This window comes from Tamandua tetradactyla, chromosome 6 (genome assembly GCF_023851605.1).
Source record: "Tamandua tetradactyla isolate mTamTet1 chromosome 6, mTamTet1.pri, whole genome shotgun sequence".
Classification (NCBI taxonomy): Eukaryota; Metazoa; Chordata; class Mammalia; order Pilosa; family Myrmecophagidae; genus Tamandua; species Tamandua tetradactyla.
Genome location: NC_135332.1, coordinates 109101871 through 109128313, shown reverse-complemented (window position 1 = coordinate 109128313; position 26443 = coordinate 109101871). Strand labels below are relative to the sequence as shown.

General features: G+C 35.0%; 1 protein-coding gene and 2 long non-coding RNA genes across 8 annotated transcripts in view; 1 reads left to right on the top strand and 2 right to left on the bottom strand.

Moving 5' to 3' along the window:
- The window catches only part of LOC143688683 (uncharacterized), a 47784-nt gene extending 22683 nt beyond the window's left edge, over positions 1 to 25101 (top strand). Inside the window, exons 2-3 of one of the 2 annotated variants that reach the window (XR_013178221.1) lie at positions 17567 to 17659; positions 24816 to 25101. This is a non-coding gene — a long non-coding RNA (uncharacterized LOC143688683). The remainder of the gene's footprint in view (positions 1 to 17566; positions 17660 to 24815) is intronic. The other variant, XR_013178222.1, reaches the window with a different exon arrangement.
- Positions 1 to 26443, bottom strand: part of MTFR1 (mitochondrial fission regulator 1) — a 68326-nt gene that overhangs the window by 23701 nt on the left and 18182 nt on the right. For 4 of the 5 annotated variants that reach the window (XM_077166891.1, XM_077166890.1, XM_077166892.1 and 1 more), the window contains 2 exons: positions 21145 to 21243; positions 3965 to 4080 (listed from right to left, as the gene is read on the bottom strand). In XM_077166891.1, coding sequence (XP_077023006.1) covers positions 3965 to 4080; positions 21145 to 21243 — 215 coding nt within the window. Of the gene's footprint in view, positions 1 to 3964; positions 4081 to 21144; positions 21244 to 24609; positions 24788 to 26443 lie in introns of those variants that run through there. The other variant, XM_077166894.1, reaches the window with a different exon arrangement.
- On the bottom strand, positions 4753 to 19750 carry LOC143688684 (uncharacterized). Its single transcript, XR_013178223.1, has 3 exons — positions 19707 to 19750; positions 7401 to 7434; positions 4753 to 5749 (listed from the first exon to the last, which is right to left on the bottom strand). It is a non-coding gene; the product is annotated as an uncharacterized LOC143688684 (long non-coding RNA).

Genomic DNA, 26443 nt, shown 5'->3' with positions numbered 1-26443 from the left:
GGGAGGGTTCCACCTGAGCTGGGTCCCACCCCTCTCCTGGGGAAGGTACAGGCTCCAGACACGCTCTCAAACAAGCCTGTTTCTGCCTATGCCTGGGGCAGTGGAGCCTCAGAAGCCTCACAGCTGTATCCAAAGAGTAATCAATCCATAGAAACACAGCCACAAAAGAGAAGAAGTAAAATCCTTTTCAGAGCAGGACCCCCATTCCTCAGGTTTGCCAATCAAGAGCTTAAGTTGGTACGTTGCTCTGTGTATCTCCAGGTCCTATGTACCCACCCACCCCCCTTCCTGCAGGGACATTCCTTTGTTCTTCCTCATGCAAAAACACTTTTAAAATTTGTACATTTAGTCACTATCATTACACACTCTAGACATTCCTAGATTATACTATCTCAATCTTTATCGTCTTTCTTTCTGATTTCATTTATGCCCCCAGCCCTCCTTCCTCTATCATCCTCACATTCAGCTTCAGTGTTTTAACATAACTGTATTACAGTTAGGTAGTATTGTTCTGTCCATTTCTGAGTTTTTATTACAATGACATTTCTTGCATTTGCTTTATCACATATCATAATTTTAATGCATTTCAAAGTAAATTGCAACAGATGAGTAAAAGATATAGATAAAAAATAAATAATAGGGGGAACAAAGATTAAAATAAATTAAGTAGATTGAAATACTAGTGGTTAATGAGAGAGGGGGTAAGGGGTATGGTATGTATGAGTTTTTTTTCTCTTTTTCTTTCTTTTGCTAGAGATGCAAATGTTCAAAAAAATGATCATGGTGATGAATATATAACTATGTGATGATACTGTGAGCCACTGATTGTACACCACGTATAGAATGTTTCCATGTCAAGAACATTTGTATGTTTGTTTGTTAAGGTTTACAATAAAAAAAAGTGAATTGCAAACAATCAGTTTCAGCCATAAATACTTCAACGCACATATCATTAGCTATAATTCAATAATTGTTTTTTTTTTTTTTAGGTAAAGTTTACATACAGATTAGTGCACAAATCTTAACTATACCACTCAATGAATTTTGACAACTACATATACCTTTGCAACCCAGACCCTTATAGAGAGCATTATTGTCACCCAAAAGTTCCTTCATGCCTCTTCCTTGTCAATCCTTGTTTCCAAACTTCCCAGAAACAACTTTTCCACTCTGAGTTAGTTTTGCCTGTCCTAAACTTTCCTATAAATAGAATCACACACAAATACTCTTTATGTATGACTTTCACTCAGCACAATGTTTTTGAGATTCATCCATATTGTTCTGCATATCAGTGGTTTGTTCCTTGCTATTTTATAATGTATAATGTAAATGAATAAACAGTCTGTTTATCAACAAGAGAATGAATAAACAGTCTGTTTATTCATTCTCTTGTTGATGGCACCTTGATTATTTCCAGTTTTTGGAAATCATAAAAAAAGTTGTTATGAACATAAAAAGGCAAAACAAAACAAAACAAAAACCCACAATAAAATAACCAAACAATCCAATTAGAAATAGGCAAAAGACATGAAGTGACATTTTACCAGAGGACAGGCAAACAGCAAATAAACATATGGAAAAGATATTCAAGATCATTAGCCATTAAGGAAGTGTAAATCAAAATCACGAGATATCACTACACACCTATTAAAATAGCTAAAAAAAATCAGTGATAATATCAAATGCTGACAAAGATGCAGAGAAACTGGATCATTCACACATTGTTGATAGCAACAAAAAAATGGTATACTCACTCTGGAAAACAGTTTGCCAGTTTCTTAAAAAAACAACCATGTAACTACCATATTACCCAGTAATTATACTCCATGGGCATTTAACCCAGAGAAATGGAAATTTATAAAATACAAGTTGTTATAGCAGCTTTATTCATAATAACCAAAAATGTAAACAGATCAATGTCCTTAAACAGGTATACAGTTGAACAAAATTGTATACTGAGAATTATACTAAGTGAAAAAAGCCAGTTCCTAAAGGTTATATAGTATAATTCCATTTATACAACAATCTTGAAATGACAGAATTATAGAAATGGAGAATAGATTAGCAGTTGCTACGTGTAATGGAAGCAAGGGAGTTAAGACAGGAGGGAGGTGGATGTGGCCATAAAGGGCAACATGAGGGATACTTGTGGTGACCAAAATATATATCATGATCTTGTCAATGTCAGTTTTCTAGCTGTGATACTGTACTACAGTTCTGTAGGATGTTGCCATTAGGAGAAACTAAGTAAAGGGTACAGGAATCTTTCTATATTATTTCTTACAATTGTATGTGAATCTATGATTAACGCAAAATTACATCTAATTAAAAAAATAAAAGAATGTCTTAATAAGCTCTTTACCTGCTAATCCTACAATACCTTGTCTGTATTCATCTACTACTATGTCTTCACTTCTATCTGTCAAATAAAATTCCTTCTTTGCTCTTAGATTACTTGATTCTTATTTTATCCAACTGCCACCATTCAAATGAAGTTACTATTGCTAAAGTCAATGATAATCTTCCAACTGCAAAACAAAATTGAAACCTGCTAGTTCTTTGATTTACCTAGTTTCTTCAATTTAACTAGTTAACCTATTTTCTAACAATTTAACACTCTTTACTCCCTTTCCTTGAAATCTCTATGACAACACCCTCCTCTTGCTTTTTTGGTTGCTTCATTTGAGGTCTTTTTTACTTTTTTTCTGATTAGTTCCCAAAAGCTAGCTTCATCCACCATTCAAAATATTCGTAGAGTTCTTTATATGTGCTCCTTGGGCACACGCATTATCAGCTATTCTCTCTACATGTTAAAAGGCAAGTCTTCATTATCAATATTTACCTATATAAACTGTTTCTAGATCTATGTGAATGTTCTGTAGGAAATAAATACAATATCATCCAAACTAGATTATCTTCTCCTACACCCAACCACCAAAAACATCTATGGTACTAGATCCCTAGCAACTGTCCCACCATACTCTTAATTTTCCTAGTCAGAAATCCTTTTCTCCTCCTGGCCTGGTGCCCTTCTAGTCTTCACACTGTTCATATGGAATTCCTACTAAAATAGTACTTCATCTTCTTCAAGGGCTCTCTGTTGTTGTTGATGTTTTTTAATGTCTAAGTTCCTTAACATAACATGTATGATCTTTAAGCCTCTATCTACTTTCTATTCTTGTCTCCCATGGCTGACAATTCTTCTACTCCCTAGCCTTACTAGCCATTTGGAGTTTCCTAAATGGGTAATGTTTTCTCATAATTGGTACCTTGAAACTAGTTGCTCACTCTTTCTGTAATACAGCCTTCTCAGTTGATTGGCTATTACTCCTCAGCTCTAGTGCCTTCTCTAAAAAGTTATACTTTGCTTATAAGGCTTTACAGTATGAATAATTTTCTTTTTAATTTCCTCTAATATACCAAGTATTCCTAAAAGTAGGGATGGGTCTCATATTATCTCTGTATAGCGAGTAGAAAGCATATGGTGAATAACTTTATTAGAATGAATGTGTGTAGTAATGACCTCATCAAGCTCTTTCAAATTAATGGAAGATCTCTAATCTTACACTGTTTCCTTTAAATCATGCCTCATACTGTCTCACAATTTTTAAGAAACATTCTTCAATGAGTACACAAATTCCCTAATATGTCTGAACTAATTCCTCTGCCCATGAGACCACTGTAATTGTTATACTTAAATCTAAACATATTTATGATAGTTCTTTATGGTCTCTTCTATTAGAATGTAAGCTCTGAAGGATAGGGAATTCTGATGTTATATGTGTGTAAGAACTTTATAAATAAATACCAGCTGTCTTAAAAATGAACATAAAAGATTCCTCAAGGAAAATTATTGAGATAGTTACTAAAGACTGAATTAGACTATTAAAGGAAATACTGCAAATTTATCAACCTTTAAAATGTTAAATAATGCATCTCAGCTCTGATATCCTTCTGAACTAACCTTAATCTTGTTGAACACTCTCCATCTTCTTTGGCTACCCATCCAACATCAGCAAAAGATACCACTGCATCCCCTTCTTGGTGGCTGGGACTCCATTCTGCTTCATGGCTGGTAAGCTACAAGTTACAAATAGGAAAAGTTATTATTTGCACCAAAATGTCAGAGTAAAAATTTTTCACACACCCAAAGGAAAGTCTTCAGTTCTGGTGTACAGATATACAGGCAATTCTTAACATTTCCTTTCAAGGTGTCCATGAAAGGGACCTTTACTGCTATCAAACTGTAGCCTAATAGTATATGGAAATCACTGAATCCCTTATGTGATTTTATTTTACAGGTCAAATGAGACTTGTTTCTCTGAAAAAACAACAACAAAGTTTAAAAAAACAAAAACAAAAACAAATGACCAATTTGTGCTAACCCAGGAATATTTTTAAATATGATAAAGACCTATGGTTATAATGTTGAAAAATATTTCTTAAAAATCTTTAAACTTCCTAATTTTTAAATGAAAGTACTATTAAAGAACAAAAACATACAACAGGGGCAGAGCAGAATCCTTAGCTAAACATATAATGTAGATGAAGGAAAAGAATATTTTGAAAAAAGTACAAAGAAAACATGGATATCTGGAATTTATCTTGAAAAAGTTGAAAGAGAATTTAATTAAATTAAGCTTAAGTTTTATTATAAGTAAAATATCTCAGAAATAGAAGGTCAATGAGCAACTATTTAAAAAGAAAAAGCTATCAAACTGAAATAATACTAAAAGTTGGAATGAAGTTTATTGGAAAAGAAAAAGAAGTGTAATTTTCAGCAAGCATATACTCAGGGCATAGCTGAGTGCATATACTTAAATCATAAATAAAAAAAAAAACGAAAAGCAAGACTTTTCTATTTTCCATATGCATTTCAGAAGAAATTTAACGAAGCAAGTCAATATTCAAACAGATATTCAGCAAATCAGTGTCTTCTACAACTTAAATAACATAACTGAATGGGACATCACATTTGATTTCAAGAGTCTCAGAAATCTGGTAATATTTGGCCACTACCCATTATTGAAATGGAACGGTGTATTAATATTCCTATAACCATTATAATGGAGAGATTCTCAGTAGGTTCTTGGGAGATTCTTTAGCTGGAAGGTCCCCAAGCCTCATAGAATGTGGAAGCTCACAGAATTTACCATATTTAGTGGGCTGTTTTGTAGAAATGAGAGAACTCATAAGATTAAAACCTAAATGGTGTCCCCTTAGGGGAATGGCAAGAAAGGGGATTCAACTTCCCCATTTGGAGAATTCCTGATATTCTCGTAAGCAGTGGCGACAACCAAATCGATTAGGCCACCCCCAGAGAACCTCTTCTGTTGCTCAGATATGACCTCTTTTAGTCAACATGGCAAGCAAATTCACTGCCCTCCCCATCTCTGTTGGGACATGACTCCCAGGGAAGTAAACCTCCCCGGCAACGTAGAACAGAAATCCTGGAATGAGCTGGGACTCAGCATCAAGGGATTGAAAAAACCTTCTCAACTGAATGGGGGAAGAGAGAAATGATACCAAATAAAGTGTCAGTGGCTAAGAGATTTCAAACTGAGTTGAGAGGTTATTCTTACACATTTTATAGATGTTCCCTTTTTAGTTTAAAATTTATTAGAGAGGCTAGGGGGAAGTACCTGAAACTGCAGAGCTCTGTTCCAGTAGCCATGTTTCTTGAAGATGACTGTATAATGATTGTGAAAATCTTGTGTCTGATGCTCTTTTTACCCATGGTATGGGCAGACTAATATTTAAAAATAAATAAATAATAGGGGGAACAAATGTTAAAATAAATTGAGTAGATCGAAATACTAGTGATCAACGAAGGGAGTGGTAAGGGATATAGAAGAAAAATAGGGGAAACAAAGGTTAATAAAATATATTGGGTAGATGGAAATACTAGTGGACAGTGTGAGGGAGGGATAAGGGGTATGGTATGTATGAGTTTTTTATTTTTATTTCTTTTTCTGGAGTGATACAAATGTTCTAAGAAATGATCATGGTGATGAATATACAACTATGTGATGATATTGTGAGCCACTGATTATACACCAAGTATGGAATGTTCATATGTTAAGAATGTTCATGTTTTTATGTTGTTTTGTCAACAAAAATATATATTAAAAAAAAGAGGGAACTATTTTGGAAAAAGCTTTAGAGCCCACATAGCCAGAGATCTCTGGAAATGAAGAAGGAAAATGCTCCTGGGGGAGCTTCATAAAACAAAAAGCCCAGAGAAAAAGCTAGCAGGTATTGCCACGTGTTGTCCCAACTGAGAGAAAAACTGGGAACATCACTGGCCTCCCTGAACCAAAGTATCTTTCATTGGATGCCTTAATTTGGACATTTTCATAGCCTTGCCTTAATCTGAACATTTTCCAAGACTCAGAACTGTAAACTTGCAAATTGATAAGTTCCCCTTTTTAAAAGCCAAAAAAAAAAAAACAAAAAAAAAACTCCCACCACCACCACCACCACCAAAAAACCCTAAATGGTTGCCTTGCAAAGATGCTACTTTATAAAGATCAATCTGGTTACAATCTTTTGTTGAGAAAATAAAATTTTGTTCCAATATACATACCAACTGGTAGAAAGTTAGGAATTTTTAAAACAGATAAAAGCTAGTTTTTACATTAAGACTGCTGACTTTCCCATAAAAGTTTTTTTAATTGTTCTTTTCTTCACAGATATGTTTATAAGGAAATAAGATTTTTTCTAAAAATAAATATTTAAGGATATAAAAGAAGAAATTTTGTGGTAGCTTTTCAGAGTATATGTTAATTAAAAATTAAATATAAATTGTCTCTCAATTTTACATCTGTAATAGTTCATATATTAAACATGAGTGTTGCTCTTTTGCAAAACCTTGGGGGGAAAAACCAAACTACTCCACAGATTTAGTCGGCAATCTTATTAAGCATTGATTACGTATAATCACTGAAATAATAGCATGTGCTCAATGAGACTAAAGTAATAAGAACCAATTCCAAAATTGGTAAGATCTGTATCATTTCTACTTGACATCCTGTGCTACAAAATAGTTTTAACATATATGGCACACATCTACATAACAGTGATAAATTTCACTAAAAAAGCAGCCTAACTTAATGTCCCTAAGGAAATAAACTCATTCAAAAGATAAAATCAAACTGGAAAAAAAGAATTTTTTTTTAAGGGTCACTTCAGCTGTTGCTAAGGGGAACATGCACTGAGTGACATAAATATGTAATGGGAAAGGTCAATTTTAGGAGAGTCTAGTAATAAAATATAAGTCAAGGTGAGGTCAATGCTGGCAAAGGAGATGGACAATATGGAGTTCTTGTCAGTATGACTGAGATGCCATTATTGACATGCATGATTAATGATGCAGATTTGAGAAAACAAGGCCAACTTACTGAATGTTCCCAGCAAGGTCCTGTTTTACTATAGCTATTGTTAATAAACAAGGAAAAAAAAAGTGAAGACCACGAAAAAAGATTTCAAAATCCAAAGCAAAATATTTAAAATTAAAGCTAGCGCTTAATGATTTATAAGTATTCAAATTTCTGATTTTGCAAAGTTGAAAAAGTCATTTCATTCAAAGCAAAAATTCAGCAGTAGCACTGCATTTTCACTGACTTTAAGAAATTCAATTTAACATTTGATATGTTAAAATGATCCAAAACTCTATTATATTTAAGGAAGCTTACTAAAGCGACTCTAAGTCATTTAAAATCTGGTGGTAATGTAAAACTGTAGCAAAGACATCAATTCATTTAATAAAATGCATAAAAGGAAAACAGAAAAGTTATATAAAAGTAGAAATACTTAGAATAAATATATTAGGAGAGCTGTGTCTCCAATGTCTTTTCATTAAATAAACATGAAAATAATGGAAAATTAGTATTTTGTCAGTTTCTTGCCAAGAAGGGCATTATTCTATATTTCGACTTTTCAAATAAACCAGTAATGTTAGCTGAGTACAAACTTGTTTGCCTCATTTTACCACTGTTTGTTCATAGACAAATGCAAAACGTGGAAGCTTCAATACAACACAGTAAAATGATACTCTCTAGGGGTTTTTGTGGGTGTGGTCTTCACATTAAAAAATATGACTACTGAGAAAGTTCCATTTAGAAGAGTGTTTAGTCTACATAGACTTTTAAAAAAAACAATTTTATTCACATGCCACACAATCCACTTTAAGTGTACAATCAATGGCTCCTGGAATAATCAAACAGTTACGCATTTACAACCACAATCACTATATGAACATTACCATTTCTGCCAAGGAAAAAAAAAAGAATCACATATCCCTCCCTATGTACCCCTATCATTGACATTTAGCTTTGGTATAGTGCTTCTGTTATACTTAATGAAAAAATATTACAATGCTACTGTTAATTATAGACCTTAGTTTGCATTATCTGTATTTTTTCCCATATACCACCTCACTATTAACACCTTGAAATCATGACATACATTTTTTCTAGTTCATGTAAAAACTTCTATTTGTACAATTAACCAGTCACAGTCCACTCTAGGTTTTGCTAAATTATACATTTCAGTTTTTATTCTTTAATTTTCCTTCTGGTGACATATACAACCCTAATCTTCCTCTTTAAACCATACTTGTGGGAGAGAGGAAGAACTATTAAAGAGAGAAAGAATGGAATACTAAATGTCCCCCATCTGGGGAATTCCTGATATTCTTACAGGCATTGGGGACAAACAATCAATAGGGTGAGACCTCAATCTAGGGGTCTGCCCCTATGAAACTATTCCTGCAAAGGAGATGCCTACTTATGTCTAAAAATCACTCCCAGAGAATCTCTTTTGTTGCTCAAATGCGGCCTCTCTCTCTAAGCCAACTCTACAGGTGAACTCACAACTCTTCCCTCTGTGTGGGACATGACTCCCAAGGGGGTGTATCTTCCTGGCAACATGGGACATGACTCCCGTGATTAGTCGGGATCCTGCATTATGGGATTGAGAAAGCCTTCTTAATCAAAAGGGGATAGAGAGAAATGAGACAAAATAAAGTGTCAGTGGCTGAGAGATTTCAGAGTCAAGAGGTTATCCTGGAGGTTATTCTTATACATTATATAGATATCCCTTTTTAGTAAATGGTATATTGGAGTGGCTAGAGGGAAGTACCTGAAACTCTTTAACTATATTCCAGTAGCTTGATTCTTAAAGACAAGTGTATTACAGCTTTTACAATGTGACCGTGTGATTGTGAAAATCTTGTGGTTGATACTCCCTTAAGTCATGGTATGGAGAGATGAATAAAAAAATAAGCTCAATAAATAAGTAAATATTAAGGGGAGGACAAGAGGTAAAAAAATGGGTAGACTGCAATACTAGTGGTTAATGTGAAGGAGGAATAAGGGGTATGGAACGTACGTTTTTTTTCTTTTCTCTTTTTATTTCTTTTTCTGGAGTGATGTAAATGTTCTAAAAATGATCATGGTGATGAACACAACTATGTGACAATACTGTGAGCCATTCAGTGACTATATACTTCAGATGGACAGTATGGTCCATGATGATATCTCAAAAAAAAAACAATAAAACAAACAAAAACTACTACTCCAGGTCTGAATAAAGAAATGGCCCTTGACTTCAACCAGCTCACCCAGTCTAGGGGAAATATCTCTGGCCAACATTTAAAGCTCTTTATAATCTTGGTCCAGTCTGTTCACTATTGCTCAGAGTCCTCTTCACACTCTGTGCTCCCTGTAGTATAAGCTATTCTTTCTACTTAGAATGCTCTTTCCTCAAAAAGAAAACAAAAATAAAACATTCAGCTGTTATTTACAATTAGAATATTATGTTACTATTACACAGCATTGTGCTATCCATTTCCAAACCTTTATAATCACCTTATTAAACATTCTGTACTTATACATCAATTGCCCAAGCTCTACCCTCTTTCTATCTTCTGATAACCTGTGTTCCCAAATTTAACTCCCAGAGGTTCCTCATTATAGTTAACTCATATTACGGAGACAATACAATATCCGTCCTTTTGTTTCTGGCTTATTTCACCTACATAATACTCTCGAGGTTCATTCACATTGTTGCATGCATCGCGACTTCATTCTTTCCTACAATCTCTAGCTGTTTTTTTTTTTTTTTTTTTAGGTGCATGGTCCGGGAATCGAACCCAGGTCTCCCACATGGCAGGCAGGCATTCTAACCACTCAACTACCCATGTACTCTCTAGTTTTTAAATAACAAATTTAATTATTCTTCTTTTTCTACCATTTCTACCTTTATAAGAAAAACTATAGTGTACTACAATAGAATACAGTGACACCAACAAGCCAAGTGGTGTACCTATGTAAAGAACACCAGTCTGGAAGTTGGAATAACTTAAGTTTTCTAGCCCACACTCAGTCACTTAATGATTGTGATTAACTTGCTCACGTAAAACACCAACAACAACTGAATATTAAGGGTTTTCTATGCATGAGGCACCAAGAACTGGGGGAAGCTGGGGGAAGGAAAAGGATGAGAAAGACAAGAAGGAAAATGTGTATGTATTTCTCAAAATAAGCTTGGAAGGTAAGTTACAGTATCCTTGTGGAGAAACAACTCTTGAAGAGGTCAATTACTGAGGATGAATAAAATGGTCACAAGTATTTGTTACAGGATTCAACAATTAGGACTTAAATATCATGCCACACTGCCAAATTTATAAAACACTAGTACCTAGACTTGACTATCTTTAAGGGCCATTTTACAGTTTAAAAATACAAGACAGACCAAACAGTTTGACATTGCATGTTAGTATAATCCAGATTATCAAATAATTTTAAAAAACAGGATTAAGTTTTTTTTAGTGTTAATCCAAGCATTGATAGGATATTACAATGGCTCAGACACTGAAGACTTCATTTCTCACACCTTGCTGGTTCCTGTCAAAATGATTTTTAGTTCCAAAATTGGTAATTTCTCTCTTGCTCTTCTGTCTTCAACAATGCTACCCCCACATCTCACCCCCACTCTTTGCAGGGCTGGATCCTTCTAATACTTGTCATTCCTTCAGAGGCCTTCGCTGACCACTATTGTTACCCACCCCATACCATACTAGTTTTTCCTTCATGGCATTTATAAATGGCAATTATATGTTAGCATATTTACTTATTTAACTTACACAAATCTGTGGATTTTCCAGTTTTCCCTGTTACTGATTTCTAGCTTCATTCCATTGTGATTAGAGAATATACTTTGATTAATTTCAATCTTTTAAAACTTACTGAGACTTGATTTGTGACCTAATATGTAGTTTATCCCAGAGATTGATCCATGTGCCCCTGAGAAGAAATTGTTCAGTACAGTTCTCTATATTTTTTAGGTCCAGGTTACTTATTGAACATGTTCTGTTTCTTTACTGATCTTCTATCTAGATATTCTATCCACTGATGAATGTTGTATAACAAGTCTCCAAATATTATTATAGAGATGTCTATTTCTCCCTTTAATTTTGTCAATGTTTGCTTCATGTATTTTGGGATATTGTGATTAGCTGCATAAATGTTTATAACTGTTACAGCTTCTTGATACACTGACTCCCCCCCTTTTTTTACATTTGTTATTGTGAAATATAACATACATACAAAAAAGTGATAAATTTCAAAGTGTATCTTAACAAGCAGTTACAGAACAAATTTCAAAGTACAGTATGGGTTACAATCCCACAATTTCAGGTATTTCTTTTTAGCTGCTCTAAGATGCTGGAGACTAAAAAGAAATATCAGTATAACGATACAGCAGTCATACTCATTTGTTAAGTCTTCTCTGTTAAAACTCCTTCTTTTCCTTTGGCCTACTGAGGGCCTCCTTTTTGAAATACAATTTTATTGACATATTATATATTCACATACCATATAATCATCCAAATTGCATAATCAGTGGTTCCCAGTATCATCATACAGCTGTGTGGTTGTCATCACAGTCAATTTTTAAACGATTTCTTTACTCAGAATAAAAAAAGAACAAAAGTAAAAAAGAACACCTAAAACATCCCCTCTCTCCTCCATTATTTATTTACTGCCTTTTTTTCTCCTTACTCATCTGTCCATACACTGGATAAAGGGTATAGTCACAAGGTTTTCACAATCACATGGTCATACTATAAAAGCTCTATAGTTATTCAATTATCTTCAAGAATCAAGGCTATTGGATTGTTCAAGTTTCAGATATTTTCCTCTAGCTACTCCAATACACCAAAAAGACCGTTTTATTAATATAATTTCTTTCTTGATCTCTTGTTAAGTTTCTCACTTAAAGCCTATTTAATCTGTTATTAGTAGAGCCACAGTAGCTCTCTTTTTTAAATTACTATTTGCATACAATCAGAATTACTGATTGTATATGTAGAATGGAATGATATCTTAATGTTTTGTTAATTTTTTTAATTAATAAAAAATAGCATTTATATAGCACACAAAAAAATTACTATTTGCACAGAATATTTTTTCATCTTTCACTTTCAACCTACTCATGTATTTGCATCTAAAGTGAGTCTCTTAACCATGTTTTTTGACCCATTCTGCCAATCTGGGTCTTCTGATTGGAAAATAACTCATTTACATTTAGTGTAATTACCAGTAATTCAGTAATTCAGACATTTTGCCCTTTGTTCCTTGAACACTGTATTTTGTTTTGTTCCTCTCTTCCTTCACTGCAGCCTTCTTTAGCCTATACTTGGTCTTTCATGATGTAACTGATTGATCCCTTTCTAACACATTAATATACATTGTACATACTTTCTTTGTGGTTACTGAGGGATTTGTATTAAATAACTAAAGTCTATAACCTATTAGTTGTTCCTTGAATGAGTCATCTCTTCCTGTTTCTTTGTATGACTTGTGGTCTTCTACCGATGTCTACGCATTTGACGATTTTGATGTGCTTACCCTGGAAGTCAGTTTCTGCCTCACGTTAATGTCTTAGCATAGATTGGCTGTATGTTAAAGCTCTTCAATGCTTGGCTCAGTTTATACTGAATACTGCATCTGTGTCTTGCCTTGGGTGTGTGCAGTAACTTTCAAGATTACTTACTATGTAGAACTGTCTGGCCAAACCCCTAACCCTGGCCCAGCACCCACTGAGGATTTCCTTTCCTCTATTCCACCTCCAGGAGTCCTGGGCTGTTTTTGTTTTTAATACAGTTTTCCCTCTCCATTAGCTTCAGTTTGCTCAGCTCCAATCCCTTACTCCAGACCACCTTTTCACTCAAGAATTCAGCCCTGGGACTGTACTTCCTACAGTGGTTCAGTTCTCCCCTTCCATACTGCTTTCCTCGTTAGGGGATAGTAACCAACGAGTCGAGATGGGGTCAATATACACAGACACACAATATTTTAATTTAGGTAACCAGCAACTAGGGTCTAGATCAGGAGTGCGCAGCCTTGACCAAAAGGTCCACCTTAGGCCACTTTGGCTTCACGTAGCCACTTTAAATGCAAACATGCAGACTGCTAGAGCACCACCATAGGTCTGCGAGGACTTGAGTTCCCTTTGTGCCTGAATGTGCAAAGAATGCTAAGTTGCTGCTATGGGTAGCTCTATAGTGACTTCAGGAAAAAGTGCCTGGGACAAGAATCTGCTGCTGTGTGTGGCATAAATCACATGTATCTGAGTGTTGGGGAGGGGTGTGTCCAGACCAGATCTGTCACACCATTCTCCTACTTTTTTTTCAGCTGTTTTCCAATTCAGCATTTGTAGAGTCATTCTTGAGTCTCAATCATCCCTTAACAAGAGTTGAATCTGCCCTCTTATTAAGCTGTCTCTAAGGGGAAATGCTCACAGTGATGTCTGATGTCACCACCTTGATGACATCACACCCATATTTATATTACCATATTTAATATCTATCACACTAAATCTTATATGCAATAAGGAAAGAAACCATGTTTCTTTTGTTTACTTCTGAATACCAGTACCTAGCATAAAGTATGAATTTCAAGTTTATTTGCTAAATAGAGATGGGCTGTAATACGTTTAGCTATGATATACGAACTTCAGTAGGAAATTAATTACCTGCTTATTTACAGAATATTCTCTCTACCCCAATTTCAACAACCACTCCTAGCATAGTAGTCCAAGAAAACAGCTGGGGTAGGGTTGTCACAGGTAAAAGGTAGTCCAGGTTAAATGACCTGGAGGTCTATTCAGTTATAAAGTTGGGTACAAATTACAGGATCACACTGCCAAGTCCCTACACCAGGTTCATCTAAAATACCTTCATCTGGAAATACTCAGGATCACTTCTTTTTGCCTTAATTTTTTTTTTAAGTGTAGTATTGCCAAGAAGCTACACTTAGACTCCATATTTTCCTTAAATCATACCATTTAAAATTGTGCTCTAGTGATTACTTTCATGATTGCCAGCAGATAATTATCTTCCTACTTTAAAGAAAACTTTCTTAAGCAAACTACAACAGCAAACCTTTACATTTCAGGAGAAGAACCTCCTGAAATGATTTTAAATGTAACTCAGGTTTAGTAAGCCTTGTGGGATACGAATTTTTAAAAAAATTTTCCTAAGTATTTTTGCAAGGAGCTAGGGAGGGAATAGAGAACCATACTATACAGGAAAATGAGGCTTGAATATGAGTTTGTTCTTTTTTTCTAAGCTCCTGATGTTTCAAATATGCATCCAGTGTTGAGAACCACTGCAAATCAAAACCTCTGCAACCCATTCCTCTCAAGCCCCCAAAACACACTGCTTTTAAAAGTTATTACATTAATTATTTGCTGGTTTGAAAGGATATTGTGCCCTAGAACAGCCATGCTTTAATCCTGATCCAATCTTGTGGGAGCAACCATTTCTCTTAATCCCTATTCATTAATGTACGTTGGGAACTTGATTAGGTTATCTCCACAGATGGTGACTCACTTAATTGTGGGTATTAATCTTTCATTAGAGGGAGATGTGACTCCACCCATTCCAGGTGAGTCTTGATTAGTTTACTGGAATCCTTTAGAATGACGAGTTAGAGCCCATGCAACCACAGACCTTTGGAGATGAAGGAATAACATCCACAGGAGAGCTTCATGAAACAAGAAGCCTGGAGAAAAAGCTTAGCAGACATTGCCATGTTTGCTATGTGCCTTTCCAGCTGAGAGAGAAATCCTGAACATCACTGGCTTTTCTTGAGTGAAGGCAACCTCTTTTTTCTTTTGCATGGGCAGGCACCAGGAAGTGAACCCGGGTCTCCAGCATGGCAGGCGAGAACTCTACCTGCTGAGCCACTGTGGCCTGCCAAAGGCAACCTCTTGCTGGTGCCTTCATTTGGACATTTCTACAGACTTGCTTTAATTGGGACTTTTTCATGGCCTTAGAACTGTAAACTTGCAAGTAAATAAATTTCCCTTTTAAAAGCCACTCCATTTCTGATAGATTGCATTCCAGCAGCCAGCAAACTAGAACAACCGTCATTATCTCCTTAATTTCTCTCTTTTTTAAATTGTGGAAACAATTTATATAATATCAATCTTCCCCTACCAACCTTTTTGAATATACCATGCAGCGGGATTAATCACATTCACAATGTTGAGTTCCCTCCAACCACTGATTACTGGAACTTTCCCTTCAGCCCAAACAGAAACCCTACACTGATTTTGTATTAACTTCTGTGATCCTGCACAGGATCTATAGGGCTTAAATTGAATATACTACATCTATAACTATCTTGTTTACTTAGATACCAACTTTACTTCAATAGTATATACAAACTATGTTCCTATACCCCTTTGTACCCGAACTTTATATAGTTCTTGTCGCAAATAACCTATTTATACATTATTAAGTTCCAAACATATTTGATATGTTTGACTTTTAGGTCCTGTAATAAGTAAAAAGTGGAGCTACAAATCAAACATGCAATAGTACTAGTACTCATATTTACCCATGTCAACACTCTCACTAGAGATTTTTATTTCTTCACGTGGCTTCAGTCTATTGTCTATTGCCTTTCCTTTCAACCTACAGAACTCTCTTTGGCATCTCCTATAGGGCCAGTCTGGTGGTGACAAATCCCTCAACTTTTGTTTATCTGGGAATGTCTTCATTCCTCCCTTCTTTTGAAGGACAGTTTTGCCAAATACAGAATTCCTGGTTGGCAATGTTTTGCTTTCCCACTGCCTTCCTGACTCCATGGTTTCAGATGAGAAATCATCACTTAATCTTATTGAAACTCCCTTGTTTATGACATTTTGCGTCTCTCTTACAGCTTTCAGGCTTCTCTTTATCTTTAGTACTCAACAGTTTGACTGCAACATGGTACAGTGTGGTTATATTTGCGTTTATCATGTTTGGAGTGTATTGAGCATCTTAAATGTGTATATTCATGCCTCTCATTAAATCTGGGAATTTTTCAGCCACTACTTCTTTCAATGTTCTGCTTCCTCTGGGACCCCTTCAATGCATATACTGGTTTGCTTGATGGTATTTCAAATGTTCTTTGGGTTCTGTTCACTTTTCTTCATTTTCTCCTCTCTCTGTTCCTCAGACAGGATGATTTCAATTGCTCAATTTCAAGGTTCACTGTTTTTTTCTTCTGCCCGCTCCAATCTGCTGTTGCCTCCTAGGGAATTTTTAATTTCTGTCACTGCAGTCTCCAACTCTGGCTCCTTTTCATAATTTCCATCTCTTAACTAATATTCTCTTTCTGTTCATCTATTGCTTTTCCAATTTTCTTTAGTTCTTTATCTGTATTTTCCTTTAGATCTTTGAATATATTTAGGACCTTTTTAAAAAAAGTCTGTGTCTGGAATGTCCCGAGTCCGATTCTCTTCACTAATGGTTTCTAATCTTCTCCTTTGACTGGGTTATCATTTTCTGTTTCTTTGTATGCTTTGTCACCTTTTGTTGAAACCCAGATCAACGTTCACAGCTTTTGCAAGTCCCTTCATGATCTGAATTTTCTCCCTGCACTAGTCAATGGTGCTTTTCTTTTGGTTCATAAATCTGGAATAAGAACTAGGAAACAAAGATGGGTCAATTCTTTTATTTTATCTGAAAAGTACAAAGCACAAGAGGGAGTTACTTTTCTTCAACTAAAATAAATGAAACCACGTTTCATTTATACGTTTTGGAGTATAACATAAGAAATCATTCCTAGCGCTCACTAAATGAAGCGCAGAGAATAGTGAATAAAGCCAATAAGGTTATAGGCAGGTCTTCAAATATCATACAGCAAAAAAACATTTATTAAGTATTTTATATGCTTTTTATATTTTTGACCTTATTCCCAGCACAGTACTTGCTGTGCCCATTAACTGGATGAAGGCACATCTAAATGTGTCAGTCTATGTTCTAATTTGTGATTCTATAAATACACAAAATCCAATCTGTAAAGTCAGGGAGTTGAATTAGACAATCAAGTAAGATAATTTGCTATGCAACTGCAAGGCGGTAGTAACAATAATAAGGACAAAATCAGCATCACCACCGGCAGTTTTACTGCACACTTATTGTATACCAATTACTATACTTGGGGCTTTACATGGATTATCTCATCTAACCCTCAACACAAAGAAACATGCTTTTCTATCATTTATATAGGAGTCTTACTTGACTGCAGTTACATGAGTCACCTGGTAAAGTGGAAAGATCTTGGAATTTAAAAAGAACATACTGAAGCTTAAGATTTCACAGGTAAAACACTTTTGAGGTGACAGAGCTGTGTTCCCTATAAGTGTGGGTACTAGAAAAGGAATGGAAGTGAAAGTCAACAGGAGTAGAGGAGGTAAAGAAAATATGAGGGTTACCTTCAGATCGATTCTCCAAAAGACACTGAAATCATCTGGACAACAGCACAAACTGGTTTTCTAGTTTTGACTTGCTAACTCTCATACTGGAAACGACCCCATGAATGTCCTATTCTCAATTGAATCCATTTTGACTTTTGTCTCCTGAATGTGGTCCTATTATAGTACTTAACTATGTTGGCTTCCCTAGGCAGCCCAGGTACATTAAACATGTAAGTTCTCAAATGAGTGAGAAAAATAGCAAAAATGCATTTAAATGTTATTCTACACTGCATCCTCTCTATATTTTAAAACATTTTTTATTGTGAAATATAACATATATACAATGAAAGAAAAAGCAATAATTTTCAAAATACACTTCAACAAGTAGTCACAGAACAGATTTCAGAATTTGTTATGGGTTACCATTCCGCTATTTCAGATTTTTTCTTCTAGCTACTCCAAAACTCTGGAGGCTAGAAGAAATATCAGTCGAGTGATTCAGCAGTCATATTTGTTTGTTAAATCATATTTTCTATTTTCTCTGTTATACCTCCTCTGTCTCCTTTGGTCCTTCTCTCAAACTTTAGGGAACCTGAAGCAATGCCCATTCTGACTTTTTCATATTGAGAAGGGTATCGACACTAAAGGATAGGGGGATGTAATTAGTTGATAACTTTGGAGAGGCTGGTTCCTGTGGGTTTCAGGATTTACCTGGCCTAGGAACCCTCTGGAAATTATAGGTTCCAGGAAAGCAAACTTTGTGCATGAAACTTTTGTAGAGTCTCAGTTTGAGCCCTAGATGTTAAGAGTTAACAGGAGTGATGTTGTTTAGAGTTTAGCAAACCATGGCAATTAGCACCTTCTATTTGAAGCTTGCATAAGAATAGACTTCAGAATAGCCTCTTTACTCTATTTGAGCTCTTAGCCACTGATGCCTTATTTTATTATTATTTTTTTTGGAGGGTGCAAGGTCTGGGAATCGATCCAGGGTCTCCTGCATGGAAGGCAAGGCATTCTACCACTGAATCACTCTGATACCTTCTTTTCCTCCTTTTGGTCAGGAAGTTGTCAATCCCATGGTGCCAGGGCCAGACCTATCCTTAAGGGGGAGTCATGTCTTACGTTGTTAGGGAGACTTTCACCCCTGAATGTAATGTCCCACACTGTGGGGAGGGTAATGATTTTCCCTGAAGAGTTGGGCTTAGAAAGAGGGACCACATTTGAGCAACAAAAGAGGTTTCCTAGAAGCAACTGTTAGGCCTTCTTATAGGTAGTAGTAGCTTCTCCACTACAGAAATAAGTTTCATAAGGGCAAGCCTCAAAATCAAGGGCTTGGTCTATTTTCTTGGGAGTCTCCGGCTGTTGAGAGGGTACCTGGGGTTTCCCAGATGGGAAAGTTTAGTAGTTTCACTTTTTTTGTTTTTCTTTTGGACCCTCAAGGTACTCTACCAACACTTTTTAATTATCAGCCCACCAGAGTCTGAGATGTATCTGGATATTACATTAAATAATACAGAAACAAGGCCTCATTCCCGTCCTGGACTCCAGGAGTTTGAGCTGTTTAAATGAGCTACCCAGAAAGGCTGATTTAGATCATTTGTTACAGAAAATGTGCCTCTCTGTAAATATAGATGAAAGTTATGCCTATAATAAATTATTATAGACATATTATCTACAATTATTATTATAGACATTATAAACCTCTCTGCCTTTGGCCTCATATAGTAGGTGAAAGTCTAGAGTACATACACTATCGTCTTTTTACCCTATATTCTGATTTACCTTAGCCCCATCCAGATTGGCTTTATTTTTATTCTAACTGAGGTGTGGATGTTTGAAGACTCTATATGTTTTATGTTTTTGATAGATACAAGAAAGAAAAAAAAAAAGGAAGATACAGAGGAATAAAAGCATATTTAAAATATCTAGTTAAATAAGGGAAAAGTACTCACTTTAATACTGATTAACTTGAAAAGACTCAGTATGCAACAAAACTGCTTAGAAATAAAAATCTCACTAGAAACAAATGTTTTCTGTCTTCATTGCATTCTCAAGTGGTTACCAATGTTTCCTTGCAAAAAGGGGATTAGATAGATAAAAAGAAAGAAAATTTTAATAGAGCTCAGCATCAGAAAAAATGTTATTAGTAAGTGATAGTTGGCATAATAGCTACTTGAAAGACATTGGCAAATAAAGCAGTCAGCTATTTGTGTATGCATGAACCAAATTCTGAGATATTGTGCTTGAAAGGCTTACTACCACAGATTTCTCAATTTTGAATATTAAAAAAAATTCTGTATTTGATAAAAAGTACTTCTTGGAAAGTCTCATTCTGTCAGTTCTCAGACTGATGTAAAAGATTTAAACAGTCAATTTGTAAGTAGGTTTAGGAACACAACAATGAACAACCTTATTAATCAACTTGAGCACACGCTAATTTCTATCACTTATTTAGAAACAGAATTTCACTTCTATCAACCAGAAGTGATTTATGATTAGGACATAATATCAAAATAAGCAAGCAGGGCACTTTTGAGCTTCTTAATTATGAGTTATTTAAATATATCTTCCACATCACTACATGCTAACCAATTATTTAAAATTGGTATAGATATCTTTGACCTTTACGTTATTAAATATTTAACTGAAAGGTTTTATCATATTATTGTAGAGAATTACTGCAAAATAAGAACAAACATGTGTCTAACACTACAATAATAATAATACTAAGGAACAAAAGCCCAAATAAAAGAAAATAGCAATGTATCTCCAAGCAAAGAGTAGAACTGTTTCTGATTTGGTGTTAGAAGAGAACTCTAAGGCCTGACCTATCAGTTCTTAAGAAATAGAACTTAGAGTTCTATTTCTTAGGAGTACCTTAATTCAGAGTTTGAGTATCACCTCATCCAGAGAACTACAATTACCTCTGTCCTGACACTGTCACTGGCTCTTACAACTACTGCTGAACTTTAAACCAATGATGGAGAAAACAACTTATATGGCATCTATAAGGACATACAAAAATAAACTTTGGGGACAGAGTGGTTTATCCAATGAGGAAGATGGTACTTGAAACTTTTTAAAGTAATATAAGTATTACTTTTTATATAATAATATAAGTATAAATTGCCTGGTTTATCATACGCTTCTAAATCTGCATACGTACATTTTTAAGGATAAATGTCTTAATGATCTTAAATAATCACTTCAAAGAAGAACTGAAATTACAGAGACTTTATTGTGGTTTTCAATCTTATTTTACTGACAGTTGCAGCAATTTGGGCAAAAAGATTTTAAAAACAATAGAAAATACTTTTAAGACCATGTAGCCTATTTATATTTTGAATATACATACTAATATCAAATTATGAAATATATAAAATATAGTACCTGAAATTGAATTCTTGGACACTGAATCAGAGATAAATTAGTACCAATTTTCCTTACAATACTTCGAGATGAACCATATGGCTTCCCAGACCAAAGTACCTGAGAATGTAGGAAAAACAAAAAGTTTAATTACAAGACTTAAGAACTGTTAATACAAAGCAAGAGACAAGTAATTGCATGACATGTTAACAAATGATCAGAAATACTTTAAATGTTATGGGAAATAAGCAAACATTTCTTAAAGAACATATAAAGCTAGCTGTTATTAATGCAATATAGTGTAAAATAAGACATTTTATGAAAAAATAGAATAACTAGTAATTTTTAAATAATACTATATTTGAAGTAAAAATTGTACTTTCCTTAAGTTTTCATAGTACTCTATAAAGGAAACACTATTTTTACCTCTCCTGGTATATTTAGGTTTTAGAATTTTGTAAATAGATCAAGTACATTTGCTGCAATGGACTTTTTTAAACAAATCTAAACCTGTACAATTATAGAATCTGAAATTGTACCAAGCAGGTACTGCATATAGCTGTGCAGGTTGCTTGTTGCGCAGAGTACCTGGTGAAGAGAAAATTGGGGGCTGAAATTCAGTCTCATATTGTTCACCGAACACTGCGTCCTAAGGCCTTGACCCCAAAGAAAAGGCACTTTTTCTTAATTAGCACAAACACTAAATGGGTTAATGGTGACCTTGATGAACAGTTTCTCTGATCAAATCATGATATAAATAGGGAATAAAGCTATGCTCAAGCAAAAAAAAACCAAACAGCAATCCCCCAAAGCAAAATGCAAACAAAAAACACATGTAGAATGTCAAATCACACAAATTGTACCTTGAAACTTCTCCTCAAGTATTGACTTTTCCTTAAAGAGAAAAACTATCCATCTGTTTTCAGTGCTACTTGAAAGCCTGGACAGAAGAGGTAGAGAGAGGTAGTATGCTACTAAAAGCAATTTAAAAAGAATGAGAATGATATGACTATTCATTAGACTTTAACATTCAATTATAAGTTAAAACTGGCAAATTATACCAAGTCAAACTGGCACATATTCTGAGCAATGGACACTGTGCCCCCCTTTTTAAGGTCATTCCATGGCCATTCTAATTTTTTTTTTTTTTTTTTAGTTTTTTTAATTGTATAATACAACATATATACAAAGCAAAGAAAGAATAAAGCAATAGTTTTCAAAGCACTCTTCAGTATGTAGTTATGGACAGATCCCAGAGTTTGTCCTGGGTTACCAGGACATCTCAGATTTTTCCTTCTAGCTGTACCAGAATATTGGAGATTAGAAGGAATAAATTTTTATCATCACAATCGATTTTTGTGGGGTTTTTTTGTATGCGTGAAAAACAACAACATATATTCAAGAAAACAATAAATTTCAAAGCACAGCACAATAATTAGCTGTAGAACAGATTTCAGAGTTTGGAATGGGTTACAATTCCACAATTTTAGGTTTTTACTTATAGCTGTTCTAAGAAACTGGAGACTAAAAGAAATGTTAATTTAACAATTCAGCAATCATATTCATTTGTTAAACACTATTTTCTCTGTATAACTCCACCATCACCTTTGATCTTTCTATCCCACTTTTTAGGGGTGTCTGGGCTATGGTCATTCTAACTTTTCCATGTTCAAAGGGGCTGTAAAAAATATTGGGTAGGGAGAAGAAATTAGCTGATGCTCTGGAGAGGCTGGGCCCTTTAGGTTTCAGGATTTATCTGGTCCAGGGACCAATCTGGAGGTTGTAGGTTTCTAGAAAATTACCCTAGTGTATGGAACTTTTGCAGAATCTTATAATGCCCTAGGTGTTCTTTAGGATTGGCTGGAGTGGTTTTGGTTGGGGTATGGCAAGTTATGATACGTAGCAATGTCTAACTGAATCCTGCATAAGAATAACCTCCAGAGTAGCCTCTTGACTCTCTTTGAGCTCTCTCAGCCACTGATACTTTATTAACTACACTTCTTTTCCCCCTGTTGGTCAGGATGGAATTGTTGATTCCATGGTGCCAGGGCAGGACTCATCCCTGGGAGTCATCTCCCACATTGCCAGGGACAACCCCTGGATGTCATGTTGCATGTAGTGGGGAGGGCAATGATTTCACTTACAGAGTGGGGCTTAGAGAGAGTGAGGTCACATCTGAGCAACAAAGAGGCTCTCTAGAAATAACTCTTAGGTATACCTACAGGTAGGCTAAGCTTCTCAGCTACCTATATAAGCTTCATAAGAGTAAGCCTCAAGATCAAGGACTTGGTCTATTGATTTGGGTGTCACTAATGTTTGACAAAGTATCAAGAGATGGTGAACTTTAATAGTTCCTTTGGTTTGTCTCCCATCCCTCAAGGGAATTTGCCAATACTTTTTGATTACCTGCTTAATGTATTCTAGGATGTATCCAGGCATTACATTATGGCCATTCTAATCTATATAATGGAAATTACCTCATCATAAACATAAACAACAAATTTCCTTGTAAACAGTGACGGCTCCAACACTAAACTCAAATTAGAGTTTCAGATCATTGTTAAAGTATGTACAACTTATAAAATGACTAGATTTTAGCAACTCAATCCAATTTAGGGATGGTACTATGACAATCCAATTTAGGGATGGTTCATGGGGGTATATATAATGCTATAACATCTGCCTCAGCTTTTACACAACTTTTTTTTATTATTAGGTTACAGGTTTGCAGAAAATACAGAGCTCCCTTACACGTCCCTCCTCAACCCACAGTTTTCCTTATTATTAAAACTTTGCATTAGTGTGGTAGCTTTGTTACAATTGCTGAAACAATATATTATAGTTAGTTACACTATTAAACATAGTCCTAAGTTTATATTACAGTTTACTTTTTGTGTCATTATAATTCTTATCATCAACAAATTCAAATTTTCACTGACTCTTATGTGGAAAGTTCCATAAAGTACTATTACCTACACTGGTTTATATTATCAACAAAAATTATACTCTTGTTTTGGAAATGTAAATAAAAAGGATGGTACAAATCTGACATTGGAAAACTAGTCAGCAGAAAGGTAGGAAGATATTAATACTGACATATGAATATTATACAAAGAACCTAAGAGGCAAAGGTCATTCTGAAGCTTAGATGAGAATTTACCTGAAGATCAAAATGGCAAATATGATTCGTATCAATGATCACACACAGGATTATCACATGAATAGTCTTAAGAACACACAGGAACTAGGAAAATGAAAAATATCTAAGTAAAGGAAAATGGGAAGCATCATAGTTATGTATGATCACACACAGGATTATCACATGAATAGTCTTAAGAACACACAGGAACTAGGAAAATGAAAGATATCTAAGTAAAGGAAAATGGGAAGCATCATAGTTATACAAAGTCAGGATTATAGGCCAAAGAAAAATAAGAACATGGGCAAGTAATTCTAAAATGGATGATATTTAAGTAAACTCTTTACCTTATACATTTTAATAGGTCTTGAACTTTTAAAAACAACATAGGACAATAGTAACTACACCATTCAGTCATTTCTCTACTTGAGTTTCTTCTATTTTAGTCACATGTCAAAATTCTCCTATGATGTCGCAGCACTGGAATGCTATTTGTGCATCACAATGTGACAATTACATAGTCTAAAGTTAATCTCTCTCCTTTCTATTAAAGCAAAGATCTTGCCTGGAGATGAAGAGGACAAAAGGCTCAGGAAGAAAAATTTAGAAAGGATTTGCCAAGGTCAGGAACTATGTTTCTGCCAGCTCTTAGCATTTCTCACTGTGTACGCCACAGGGCTAAGTTTCAACTAATTTCTTCCAATCTGTTTAACTTAGAAGCAAAGAAGACCAAGTGCGTTCTGTAAGAGAAGACAGTCAAGATTTCAGCTTTTACGTATAAGGAATAAGTAGACTACTTAGACTTCTTCCAAAAAGTTAAAGTAAAAGAACAAACTGGATATGATTTTTTTTTTGCATGCTGCATGGTGGGGGTCACATTTCATTCTTTCTCCATGTGAGTATCCCATTACTGCAGCACCATTTGTTTGTTTTGGGAAATGTGTGGGCTGGGACTCGAACCCAGATTTCTGGCATGGCAGGCAAGAATTCCACCAGGGAACAACCCTTGCACCCCCAATTATTTCTTTAAGTATACACAAAGGACTAATTTCTTCTGCTGCTTATGGACTGCATAGCACTTAGCATAAAGAAATGTGGAGAAGGTTCTATGTAAGCCAGTGGCTGGAATATTTAGAAAGAGGAGGAAACACAACCTTTATTGGATGGGAGAAAAGAGTGAGAGGGAAGAGGAGCTTATTTCCAGGAACTCTTAAACACAGTCTTTATTTTTTCTATTTGGCCCTCTGGGAGGAGGAGATTTTGTAAATGACTGTGAAGAAGTAGTAACAGATGGTATTAAAAGTCACAATCTGCGCTGGGAGGCTATGTGACCCAAGTGGATCTCTTACCCTTAACCTATGAATGAACTATGTCTTGCCAGTATACCTGTTTGGAGATCGGAGGACTTCCTCTAAAAATAAATTGTCCTTAATATTCTTTTCATAGAGAAGAGAGAAGGCAGGGAGAAAACTGTCATTACTAGACAATTCCATTTCATTAAAAATTAGACAATTCAATTGCATTAGGAAATATTAAACAGATGAACTATACATAGCTTACCTATAAAAACTGCTTATAAATAATCTAATAATGAATCTCACTCTGTATGGGTATGTACATATCTGTGTCTAATAATGACAGTCTATAACATTTAGCAACAGTGTTTGAAAGTGATGACAGCAAGGAAGAGGATGGTAATAGAAAAACAATGTGTTCTTCTTTAACACTGTGAAGTGCTATTGCAGAAGTATTAAAGTGTGAGGCTTGAATCTGAAGCTGTCATCTGTCTCATCCATGCTGAGGGCACCCAAGCTTTGTATGGTAATTCATTTCTTAGATTGGTTTAATCAATATTGTTACTTGAGAGGAAATATTTAGCTGGAAAAATTTTAAGTTTAATTCTAAGTAAATATATTGTTCTCAAGATAAAACTGTGTAATGTTAATGCAGGGATTCTTAACCTGGAGTCCATGTATCTCTGACATTACATGTAAAGTTTTGTGTGTAAATAACAGTCCATACCCTCATTCAAATTTTCAAGAAGTCTATAACTCAACAAAGTATAAATTCTTAATTTCAAGGGAGCCAGGGAAAAATAAGAAGTGGGTGTGAGTTTTTTTGGGGGGTTGGGGATGGGAGGGAGGATAGGAAATGATACTGTAAAACAAGTTCAAAATCCTT